The sequence below is a fragment of the Oreochromis aureus genome, linkage group 7 (assembly GCF_013358895.1).
Source record: "Oreochromis aureus strain Israel breed Guangdong linkage group 7, ZZ_aureus, whole genome shotgun sequence".
In the NCBI taxonomy this organism is placed as follows: Eukaryota; Metazoa; Chordata; class Actinopteri; order Cichliformes; family Cichlidae; genus Oreochromis; species Oreochromis aureus.
The window spans coordinates 29720333-29733129 of NC_052948.1; the positions used below are offsets into that span (position 1 = coordinate 29720333).

General features: G+C 40.9%; 1 protein-coding gene across 1 annotated transcript; it reads left to right on the forward strand.

Annotated features, from left to right (window-relative positions):
* Window positions 1-1584: 1584 nt before the first annotated feature.
* Window positions 1585-10277, forward strand: hsdl2 (hydroxysteroid dehydrogenase like 2). Its single transcript, XM_031741078.2, has 10 exons — window positions 1585-1743; window positions 5249-5412; window positions 5504-5602; window positions 5710-5824; window positions 8569-8672; window positions 8758-8856; window positions 8933-9199; window positions 9580-9729; window positions 9842-9970; window positions 10046-10277. The coding sequence occupies exons 1-10, from the start codon at window positions 1727-1729 to the stop codon at window positions 10159-10161; spliced, it is 1260 nt and encodes a 419-aa protein (XP_031596938.1). The 5' UTR covers window positions 1585-1726; the 3' UTR covers window positions 10162-10277.
* The last annotated feature ends 2520 nt before the right edge of the window (window positions 10278-12797 follow it).

Genomic DNA, 12797 nt, shown 5'->3' on the forward strand with positions numbered 1-12797 from the left:
TTTTGGTTTTGTTTTTTAAGACTTGATTCAAACCTCCTCTTGTGTTGTGTATAATCCACTAGCATGTTCTGTATTCCTGCTGTCTTACTACTCATATTTTATTCCTTGCACAGTTGGTGTAGTACATTGTACATGTACAATGACAAAGAGCTAATCTTCAATTTGTGATTCATTTCCTGTTTAACCTGCTCTCATCTTAGTTCCACCAGCTGTTCTTTTTGTTCCGATCTGTGGAAAAGAAAATAGTTTACGATATTACACCTCCGACCCTCAGTAAATATTCTGTACTATACTATAGTTTGTAACATAATTAAGGATAATTAAGGTTATTTCCTGTGGTTCCATATCCCTTCCTGTTATTACCTTGCTACAGCGAAAACTGTTTCCTGTGTCCTTTTTGGTCTAATTGTTTTTGTTGTGTGTACCCAGCCTTGTGAAGCTGTTGGATGCAGATATCTGGAAGGGGATGAACAAACTTCCTTCATTTGTCTCTTGATAATAAATTTGTTCATGGTGCCACAGGTGGACAGTTTGTTCCTGTTTTTCATTACATTTTCAGCTCAGACTAGAATGTTGTTTTTGGGGTTTTTTAATCAAATATCACAGTGCACAATGCTTAACTCTGTCCAAGATTGATCACAAAATGTCCTCACTGTCCAACATGTTTCTCCTGCAACACCTTAGCTTTAGCACTGCCAACTTCAAATTGAAGGTCTTGCATTTTTTTTGTTGGTGAAAAACAGGAACTCTAGCAGTTTGTAGCACAATTACGTTTTTTTTTTCTTGTTTGTTCGTTTGTTTGCTTTTGTTTTATGTTTAAATCTAATTAAGGTCATGTTTAACATCTGCTAACTCTACCTCAGTTATTGGTGCAAACCAAGGTTTCAACTGACTTTTACATAAAATATTTTTAATGGGTTATTTTAACGAGGTGACATTTTGCTGCACAGTCTTAAATATGCATGAAAATGGCTTAAAAAACATTTTCTGTTTTTTTTTTTTTTTTTTTTTTTTTTTTTAAGTTGTTGTTGTTGATCATTTAAGCTCATCACACCACCAAACCGACCGTACCCTCTCCCTCCTGCTGACCCTCCTTAATTTATCGCATTTTCTATTTCTCTTGAGTCTAGAAGTTCTTGAGTTCTTAGAAATATTAAAGTAATCTGAGAAATTATTGGATATAGTTTTTTGACTCAAGCATGGGATACGGGATTTAAATTTAAAAGGGAAAATGTACGCTTTTCAAGTTTTTCAAGAAAACCTGATGAAATGGAATTTAAAAAATATATATTTTTCACGGTTTCAGTGAAGAAAAATCTACAAGAAACAGTCAAAAAACCCTCTGCAGCTTTTGGTTGCAGACGTGTTATTGGGTCTTTACCTTATAATATGAAACGCCACCTTTGTGATTTTGCCCATGAATAAAAAATCGAATTGAACAAAATGCATTATTTCACAAAAGTTAATCAATTTTCAGTAAACTTTATGTAATAATAATAATGATAATAATAATAAATTATAATCTGATCAATGCATCAATAATAGATCGATAAAACGTTTGAAATCTCATCGGTATGCAGACCGGAAGTTGTGTGTGACTTCCGGCTTCGGCGTGGGGCACTTGAATTGGGTGAAAGGTGAAGAAGACGACCCGCAGCCACTTTGTGCACAAACTGTGATCGCTTCCTGTACATTTCAACTCACCTGAGCCCACCTGAGTCCCACCATGCTGCAGAATACGGGGTGAGTGCCTTCTCCTGCACGCGGAAGTCTATTCGAAAAGTTCCCTGAATAAAGTCCGCGGCTCACCCGAAGGGTCGTCACGGGGTGAGACGCAGCCCTGGAACAAGCGGAGGTTTAAATGAATAAAACGGCTTGATTTGATCGGGTTTTAACGCAGCCGAATTAATGGTGAAGCTTTCTTTTTTGTAAATCTGCTGTACGTTGTTCTGCTTCACTTGTCGTCTGACTTTTGAGCAAGGGATTATAAAGTTCAAGATTATTGTATTGAGTCTAGTGACAGTTGCTTATTCACGCATCTCGATGAGATTCTACCCTTGCATGCAAACAGACTTCTGTTCAGAAACTTGTAGTTTATGTAAATGTGGTCTGCATTTATCAACGGCCTAATTTAGAATTCAGAGCAGGCCAGAGAAAAGCTGTAGAACTGTAGTGTATGTAAACAGATTTAAACTGGGACCTCGCAGGAGAAGAACTGAGCTGGTATCACCTACAGAAAGCCTACATTGATTTAAATTACAGGATCTTATCTGCAGCGTCTGGTCACAGGTGATCAGTCAGAATTCAGCTTAAACGTTTAATAGCTGCATCAGCATCCACTCGATGTGGCCATTTTTATTTAAATAAACGTTTATATTTCGAACATAGTGGAGCCGAACTAACTGTTATAACTTCGTGTTTCAGAAATAATTAGCAATTTGGCTGTACTCTGCCCTTTGACCTCTGAGTTGTACAGTTTAAAGCGCAAGATGTTCTAAGAGGCGTTTGTAGCATTAGCAGTTAACATGTAACTACCTCTAGCTGTTAGCTCTCGGGCTAATTAAACCCTCTCTGCGCGCCTTTATTTGTTTTTTTTAGCAGGAAGATTTTGTCCGAAGCTCGTTTCTGGACTGAGACTTATGATTTTTGTTCGAACAGCTGCCGAACGCAAGTTAAGCTAACCTGACAGGAAGTGGATTTTCAAAATAACACCATGTTGTTGTGTAAGTTTTTTTTTTTTTTTTTTTACCATTAAAACCAACAGAAACTAGCATATTTGGAATTAATAAATAATTCAGACTCCTGTGTATGTCAAATGTATACATTTAATTTAATCTCAAATATGACCTGTAGAAACCACCACCTGCCATCTCAATGAAGTTTCTTTTCATTTTTAAGAAATTAAAGTATCCCTTTGTTTCCTGTTTTAACCCTCTGGGCTCTATCCTGGCCATTTGTGGCCACTTCACTTTTCTTTTTTTCAACCATTTTCGTTCTGTTAATGCAAATGGAATGAAACTTCCCAAAGGTCTATATTTTTCTGATTTTTTTAATTTTCAACATCAGCTCCTTAATAATATCAATAATATACAATATACACCAAATTGTTCCTCTTGGCTCTATCGTGGCCATTTTTGGCCAATTGAAACCCATTATAACCACCTTTATCAATTCCTTGTTATTGACAGTACTAAATCATGCAATTTAGGTAAAATTGCTTTCATTCTAAACTCAACACGTGAAAATTGTAGTTTTTCATGTTTTTTTTACCAAATTACATCATTTACCCATTTTTTGGCCAAGCAAGCAATTTCATGTAATATTCCTAGTTTCCAGTAGGGGCCTTTGATGGCTTACCACGCTCCGATGGACCAAAAGAATGACACAGTTTTGACATAGGTTTGATCTTAAGGATCTAATAGTTTGTGTTTGTGAGTGACATTGCAGTACAAACAGCCCGAGCCCGAGCAGCTAATGATGGAAAAGAACATAGGAGCATTTTCTGAGAACGAGGAGCTGGCGACTGAGTGGATCCCTCATGACGGGAAAACCGTGTGGGTCCCACTACTGAAGAGAGACTGCTCTACAATCTAGTACCCAATGGTAGCAAACCAGGGCTCACCCTGTATGCAGTTCCCTGCAATAGCAGCCTGAGATCTACTTTTGACTTTTTAAAACAAAGGAGATCTTTTAGCTGTGCACCCTTACAAACCTGCAAGAGAGGCAAAGGTGTGAGGATTGGAGGATTACAGATAAAGTGGAGATGTGAACCTACACCAGAATAAAGCAATACATAGCATGTTGGATGACAACACTGGAAGTTCTCAGGAAATAAAAAAGGGAAAGGGGTTCAGACTCCAACGGACAGAGGAGCTCCAAGGACATCTTCGGTCACCTTGGCAGAGGAACTCCTCAGATGAAAACTGGCACAGGGGAAACAACCCAGAGCTACCTCCCCAGCTCCTCCAGTTGCAACAGAGGAAGATTTTGTTGTCTGTCTTTGGCTTCACCAAAACTACCAGGGCGATATCCCACATCCCAAAGCAACGGAGGAATGTGCTTCTTTTGAGCACAACACACAGGGAAGCAGCAGTCAGTGATGGGAAATAGAGGAAGCCTGGAAAAAAAGAAGCAATCCTGGACTAGAATAGGCACAAATACAGCTTGGATAACCTAGAGCAGCCACTTGCTCCAGCTGTGGAAAGTGTGCCTACAAAAACCACTCTACTGTGGTTGGCACATCTTGCTGCTGAGGATGCACACACACTGAAATATAAATTTTGATCATTTTAGTGGTTATTTGGTCATTAAATTGCCTTTCTGGCCACTAACACACCATGTGTGATTTTCTTTTTGGCCATTCATCCAAAAAAATAAAGTAAACTAAAAATAAATCATTGTTACTGTAGTGACCTGCAATGATGATTAAAAAGAATATTAGGTTTCATCATTCATATGCTGAAAAAATGTGAACTTTATTGCTATTTTCCCCCCAAAACATAGTAATAATACGTAATCTGACTAGTATTCAAAGGGTATAATTTCTTAATTTGAATTATATTTTGGTTTTCACGAGTAGGACCGGTGGTAATTTAAAAAATCAAATCAATGAAAGTAGAAAAATGTTTTACTATATATTAATTTTATAGCATTTTGTAAACGTAAACAGGGGGTGGCCATTTTTGGCCACGAACAAGCTGAGAGGGAGTTTTTATGTTTTTGCTCTCCCTGCACAAAAATAGCAATGCATTATAATCAGTGTTGATGTGGATCAATTACATGGCTCAGACTCTACTATTAATAATACAAGAAATTCCAGTAGCAATGCAAATATATAAAATTGTGAGATTTGAGGTTGTCTTCCAACTGGTGCAGTGGACAAAAATAAAAATATAAAAAGTAATAACAATTTTATATTTATGAAAAGAACTGAAGTAAGTTAAAAGCTTTATGCAGAAAAAATGGCAAAAAACATAAAAATAATAAAAATCAAAGAGCCAATCTGTTGGTGGACACTTGGCCATGAACAAGCTGAAAGGGTAGTGATTTTGAACAAACCCAGAGGGTTGATCAGGATATTAAACATTTATCCTGATTGAAAGAAAAATGTTTTTAACTTAATAAAAACTGAAAAATGTAGGGTGGATCATTTAGCTTCTTTTAATTTTCTTTTGTCTTATTTTCACTGTGCACATTGAGTGGAGAGGGGAGGTGTTGGCGTATAGGTTAACTTCTCTTCCTGCTGCAGGAAGCTAGCTGGCTGCACGCTCTTCATCACCGGAGCGAGTCGAGGAATTGGGAAGGCCATCGCTCTGAAAGCTGCTAGAGATGGTGCAAACATCGTGATTGCTGCCAAAACTGCAGAGCCCCACCCCAAACTGCCCGGGACCATCTACACCGCAGCACAGGAGGGTGAGGCGCTGACGGGTCAATAGGTTAACAAGCAACCTTTGTCTCCAAACTTTTTTTCATGTGTGTGTGTGTGTGTGCGCGCATGTTGCAGTGGAGGCGGCGGGCGGGAAAGCATTGCCTTGCGTGGTGGACATTCGTGACGAACGGCAGATCGGAGATGCTGTTCAGAAAGCCGTTGACGCGTTTGGAGGTAAAGACACTTTTTTGAAATGACCTTTAATCAGAACAGGAAGTAAATTCTATCCTGGCAACACACCGCCTTATCAGTGACATCATCAGTTCTTGTCTGATTGGCAGGCATCGACATCTTGGTGAACAATGCAAGCGCCATCAGTCTGACGGGAACTCTGGAGACGCCGATGAAAAAGGTCGACCTGATGCTGGGAATCAACCTGAGAGGAACTTACCTGACGTATGAGCACATACCTGAGTTTGTTTTTTTAAACAGGAAGTGGGCTAAGACGCTTAAAGCTACAGAAACCCATCCATCACACGCGGACACGATCGGTAGTTCCAAGTCTGTGACAGGTCAGAACAGGTAGAGCAGGTAACCAGCTTGTCTCCTGTAAACTGTGAGTTCACATAAAGGAAGTTTGTTTACAGTGAGGAGTTACAGATGACTGTTTGAGTCCCAGAAAGGCTGATCAGGGTTAGTCACTCGGCTCTGAGTTAATAAAAGAAAGCTGTCATCACAACGGCAACCGACAAATAAAGAGCAGAGTCTCCATTTTTAATCCAGTGGATCATAAAAAGATGATAAATGTTTCCATGTGACCATGATGATGTGAGTGCAGCAGCATAGTTAAATTTCCTGTGGCTTTAAACCAAAACCCTGTGACTTCCAAACACACTCCACCTCACGAGAAGTGTTTACCAAAGTAAACATACAGGGTGTCAAACAGTTTCTACCAGGAAGGTTTGAAACTGAGCAAAGTGACACAACTCTCAGGGTGGTGTTTTTGTCTCCAACTGGAACTAAACCAGCAACCTTTTGTTTGCCAAGTAAATGTGTAAACCACTGCACACCTGAGCTGAAGTGCTCTAAATATCACAGAAACGACTTTCAGTGCTTTTAGTGGGAATAAAGGAGCCACATCTTTTTATCGCAGAGGAGACAGACCATGCTTTAGGAGATGAGCTCACACCGTCTCATCAGGCTGTGGAAATGCTGCTGGTGTCTTTTGATTTCCCAGCAGCAGGTTGTTAAACGTCGCACTGCTGTAATAACTGGTTTGCATGATTTATATAAATTGTTCAGATCATGAAAGATTAACTTAGCAAAGTGGGTTCAGTGTTTACTGTAGTGCAGTTTACATTAGTAATAATGTTTCAGCCTTTAGGATTATCATGAACTTGTTTTACTTCAGGTCAGCGGTGATAACATGGACGGAGGGAATTTTAACATGGAGGAGGGAAAGGTTTCACTGGATCACTGCAATAAGACATCGGTTGCTTTGTCTTTAAATTTCCACGTAGTGTGGTTAAAAGTCAGTGCAGTCAGATTCTCTGAGCACCAAACGTCACGTTTCACACCAAGCTGAAGGTAAAGAGGTCTCGAGTACGAGGTGCATGTCTGTTTAAGCTTCTTTAACCGTCTGTCCTCAGATGTACCTGCAGTACAGTTGAAATTACACTAGGTGGCGCTCAATAAACATAAATGGGTGCAACAGCAGTCTTTCTATAACATCATAATACAGCTCTCCATAACCACTCCTGCTTGAGAACTTCATGAGCCGCTGGTATGAGCGGAGATAGATCAAACCTCATTAAGCAGAGGTTTGATCTAAACATCAGTCATGGTTAAAGTGGGACTTGAACTTTGGACTTCCGGTGTTCTAAACCACGCTGGTAATCCACCACACTGGTCTCTGTGTGCGTCAGAAAACGATGTACTGTGATTTAGGTGTTATTAGTTATTATTAGACAGACGGTTTCCATTTTGCAAGTCGGTTATGGAGCCACATGTCCTCAGAGTTTAATGAGACTATGGAAAAATTCCAGAACTCGATTCCTGCTGAAAACCTTACAGTGCTGCTAGTATAGCTCAGCCGGCTGAGCAGGTTACACCTTTGCCCTGAGGCTAATTCAGAGGCCTTGGTTTGAGTTGGGATCAGGCTATTTACTGTGTGTGTGTGTGTGTGTGTGTTTTTACTCCTGCATGCGCTCTCGTCTATCCTTTCAAAATAAAGGCTGAAGAGCCCAAATAAATGACTGAAATCAGATTTTTAAAAAAACAAAAAACAGATACTTTGGTAACTTCGAGCTTCAAACTTGATATTTTTAGATTCTGTTGAACATTTTAAATTTTGCCCTGCAGCATTTAATGACTGCATAATATTTGAACTTGGAATAGTGTCTGAACAACTCATAGTGCAAAAACTATTTAAACTGCATTTTGTCCAGTTTGAGATTTTTAAAGTCATTTCAGATCAGGTTGTACTGATGGATGAGAGTCAGAGTGATCGGTGACAACTCTATTTTTAGCTATTTATTCAATAAATCTGCCTCAGCATGGGCTGTACACATCATATCTCAGTCTAAACTTTCTCGTATCCATCAGTGAAAATCTGGCTGTGAGGCCACGATGGGCAGGTGGTATGAGTGCAGGTGTAAAAAGAAGAGCTGGGAAGATGTTATGAGATAATCTTGCTGCTCAGCTGATATCTGCCCACATCTGTTCACAGTAAAGAGAACTCACGCATCACTGTGAATGTGAAAACATGTCTTCATGCTGGGAGTTGGGAGTAAACTCGTTGTGTGAGCGTTTGTGTCTTTTCGCTATTAGAGGGTGAACGTGCCGACACGTAGCTGCGTGTCACCTCCCCTGCCCTCTCAGTATCACTCATCAATGTAACTTTAACCTTTAATCTTTGAGTAATTTGTGTAAGGTTGACAGCCCTGTCAAAAAAATAGATGCTCCTCATTTTAAACTGGTACTGTGTGAGATCTTGTGTTGTGGTGCACTGCATGACCAAAGCAGCACAGGGCAGTGTGAACTAGAGCAGAGTGTAGTGTATTCATGTAGTCAGATTCAGCTTTGTCTTTCAATGATTAGAAAACAAGACCTTTAGGAAAACACATGTGTGTTACTGGAGCAGGTTATCAAATACACATGTGGACAGTAACATGTGTTTGATGGGCGTCTGTGTGTTTCAGGTCTAAGCTGGTCATCCCTCACCTGCTGAAGAGTCGGAATCCTCACATCCTGAACCTGTCGCCGCCCCTCAACCTGAACCCCGTCTGGTTCAAGAACCACACCGGTAACTATAGCAACCATCTGGCCATGTGTCCCATCATGCATCTGTGCAGCCTTCACATATCTGATTTGTTTTTTTGTTTTTTAAGCCTACACGATGGCGAAATATGGCATGTCCATGTGCGTGCTGGGCATGGCTGAAGAGTTCAGAGGTCAAATTGCCGTCAATGCCCTCTGGCCAAGGACTGGTGAGCAGCTGTCAGCATTGTTAGCATGCTAACACTTATTTTGTAATATTAACCCTGCTCTGTGTTGTTGCCATAGCGATTCAGACGGCAGCCATGGACATGCTGGGGGGAGATGGCGTCGGTAAACAGTGCCGGAAAGCTGACATCATAGCGGACGCCGCCTACGCCATCCTGTCCCGTCCGAAGGATTACACGGGTCACTTCGTGGTGGATGAGGACTTCCTCAGAGAGCAGGGCGTCAAAGACTTCGACCAGTACGCCGTCCAGCCGGGTCACCCTCTGCTGCCGGACTTCTTCCTGGACGAGACTCCAGAGTCACTGGTGGAGAAGATGGAGCAGCATGGTAAAAACAAACACACCGCCGGATAATGACACCTATCTTGTCTAAAAGATAGATCAATAAAGTAAAAAATTAATGAAGCGACTCTCTTAAATGGAAACAACAAAGGAATTCAATAAATTAAAATCTAAATAAAATGCAGTGTAATAATTTGTGGTAGGAGAAATACTTTTAGCAACGGTGACATTATCAAGTGTAAATGGGAACATCAAGTTTATTACCCTGTAGCTCTTTTAGGCAGTCACCTGGAGAAAAGACTAAAAGTAAAAAAAAATAAAGACATCGGCTTTGACTGAGATGATTTTTGACCACATTAGAGGAGGCCGACCCTCCCACAGCCCCGGGCTCTTCACCATTTTAATCACTTTTTTTTTTTTTCCTAGGGGCAACCCCAGCCTTTAAACCACCATCCTCATCATCAGCCACGCCCACCTCTGGAGGCCCAGTGGAAAGCACTTTTGATGTCATCAGAGGAGTCATTAATGAAGACGTTGTAAAGTCTACCCAAGGCGTCTATCAGTTCGACCTGTCAGGTAACAGGGATTTAAAGGTTCAAGTCCAGTGGGCGTGTCTTTAACACTTGTTTATGTCCACTTAAGGAGATCCAGTGGGCGTGTCTTTAACACTTGTTTATGTCCATATAAGGAGAGCACACGGGCATTTGGTTTCTGGACTTGAAGACTGGCTCGGGCAGCGTGGGGCAGGGCGAGCCCCCCGCCAAAGCTGACGTTGTCATGAAAATGGACTCCAGTGACTTCAGCAAGATGTTTTCAGGTAACCTGTCACCATGGCAACAAAAAATATATGATTATAGGAACCATTAGTGAAGCTGCTGTTTTGTTATTTTAGGGCAGCTGAAGCCTACGATGGCATTCATGTCAGGGAAGCTGAAGATTAAAGGAGACATGACGCTGGCGATCAAGTTGGAGAAACTAATGAACCGCATGAATAAGGCCAAACTGTGAAACTGAAGGCCCCGCTCACATGCATACAGGCTCCACCCTCTTGCCCTTTGTTGGTGTACATGTTGCCTTAATAATAAAAACACATTAAGACATCAATAAAATGGCATTAATAACAACCAGGGTGTGTACAATACCTTCCTTCAGGTGAGTTCAGGAGGTAGCCAATCAGAAACCTCCTGGGCTGGCGCACCAAAAGCTGTACTTCCTCTAATGTCCACCAGAGCAGTGGTCCCCAACCCCCGGTCCATGAGTCGTTTGGTACTGGGCCGCGAGAGTTGAGACTCGGGTGTGAAAATTTATGGTTTTCAGGGTTTTTTATAGGTTTTTATCGTTTTTATTGTTAACTCGGTTTCCCTGGGTATTTTCCCGTGTGTTATGAATACATTTTCTTTTTTTTGGTACTGGTACAGGTTTTATTTTGTTGTATTTATCCGCGTCACCTTAAAGGCTGGTCATGAAAATATTGTCAGACATAAACTGGTCTGTGGCGCAAAAAAGGTTGGGGATCGCTGCACTAGAGGTTTCAGCAGTAACTCCGTCCCTATAGAGTCCACATTAAAATGTCCAACTTTACAGCAGAAATAAACGTGTTTACAGCCTGATGCAGAGACTGTTTTGGTCTATTGATAATTTCCTCTCAATAACAGCTGTTGTGACACCAGCCACATGTCAGACATCAGTACTACTGCAGTGTTACTAATGCTGGAGTGCATGCAGGGGATTAATGCAGTACTGACTATTTTTAATAGTTCTGTCTTTCATATTTTGAAGTGAATTGTGTTTTCTGTTTTCATATCAGTAGATATAAACACTAATGGAGATGATCAGATTTTAATTGCAAAGAAATGAAATAAATACAGATGGATGTATTTACTATTTATTTACTGATTATTGATGCGCCAACTAAAAGTTTCCTTCAACAGCATTAAGCTGATGCCTAATGATGGATGTGTGTCTTTGGTTTGACCCTGTTTAATGCTGAATAAGGTCTTATGTAAATCTGCAAAAGCATGAGTAGCATTGATAGTATTTACTATATTATTTAGATTCATTTGCAGTTTTGATTTACTGCTAATAAATCAGTTTGGGACCTGTTTACCTGCTAAGCAAATGCCAGGAAATTAAATCAGGTTAATTTCTGAAGTTCTTCATGGTCCTAAAAACAGAAAGTACTTTTATTACACACTTACAAAAAAATTCTAAGATTCCTGAGTGCATCATCTTTAAAATGCAAAACCCAAGTTAAAATGCATACATTTTTATTCATACAAATGGGGAACACCAGGGGGTGCTGCTGCTCTCCAGGCGCCCTGATTGTCTCTGACTTTAAACTGTGACGCTGCCAGTGTCCAGGAAGGCTTCAGTGAAACTTTCTGCTAATGATTCAAATCTCCTGTGAGCTCTGTATGGTGTACCATGGTGTAAAACACAACTAAAAACGATTTGACTTTATAGAACATCTGTAAACAGATGTTTGTAGGTTTCATGGGTCATCTTAATTTTAGAGGCTTTTTTCTGTCTTGAATTCTAAGTGTTTCACAGATGGCTGTAGACACTCACTGGTGGACCTCTCTCCTGATCTCCTCCTTACATACTGACAACAATTTGAACCACAATTTTAAATTTGCAGTCGTAAATACATCAGACCTGTAGCTGCCGATTTTCACTCTGGCTCTAGTCTGACATACCTCAGCCTTTTCTCCCTGTTTCCAGCCCTTAACAATGTCTTCTTGACAGCCACCATTCTGACACAATTTCTGATGAGATTTCAGTGAACAGCAGACGATGAGCTGAAGGTCCAGATGCAGCTCTCAGGTCCTGTGTCAGGTCTTTGCTCAATGTTTTTCCAATTCCAGAACTTTGAGATACTGTTTGTCTACTGCAGTTTTTTTAGGCCTCATACTTCTTCTGTCCTCCACTTGCCCAGTTTCCTTAAAATTTTTAAGGACACACTGCACAGCATGCCAATATAGGCTTAGGCTAAAAGCCTTTTGGAAATCACCTTGTTTTAGCAAAAATACTTTTTTTATGGCTGTCTGTGTCATCTTTAGCACTTTTATCATAGATTCAAGTAAGGAAATGAAAAACATTTTGCTACTGAGTGATAGCAACATCAGGAAAAAGGAACAAGAGAAGCAAGCCCAGAAATACCAAGGGCTGAGAGGAGGGTGAAGGCAACAGTGGTGCCTGTCAGAGCACTTGGTGCAGTGACCCCCAGGCTGGGCAAGTGGCTTCTGCAGATCCCAGGAACAACATCCAAGATCTCTGTCCAGAAGAGCGCAACCCTAGGAACAGCTAAGATACTGAGCGGGACCCTCAAGCTCCCAGGCCTAGAGGACCTGAGCGTGAAGGATAAAGACCGTCTGCATTTAAGCTGACCAGGAAGTCAGCTGAAATGCCTTGAAATGAAATGCCTTCTCCTGACAAGGAAACTGAAGGAAAAAGTGGTACATTAAAAACCACTACACAGATGTCTACTAAGCAACCTGCTAGTAGCCGAAGTGAAGCAGCATTACTTAATAATATATTAGCTTCAGCAGAGACCATCAGAACTCTGTCAAATGCGACAGCTGGGGCAGCAGCCTGTTGCAAGACACAGTCAAGCTAGCCGCACCGCCAGCCGCACGCACCTACAA

Excerpts from the sequence above, each read along its gene's own strand:
- hsdl2 (XM_031741078.2), top strand. Across the intron at positions 5,603-5,709 it reads AGCCGTTGACGCGTTTGGAG|GCATCGACATCTTGGTGAAC; the intron begins GTAAAGACACTT and ends TCTGATTGGCAG. Across the intron at positions 5,825-8,568 it reads CTGAGAGGAACTTACCTGAC|GTCTAAGCTGGTCATCCCTC; the intron begins GTATGAGCACAT and ends TGTGTGTTTCAG.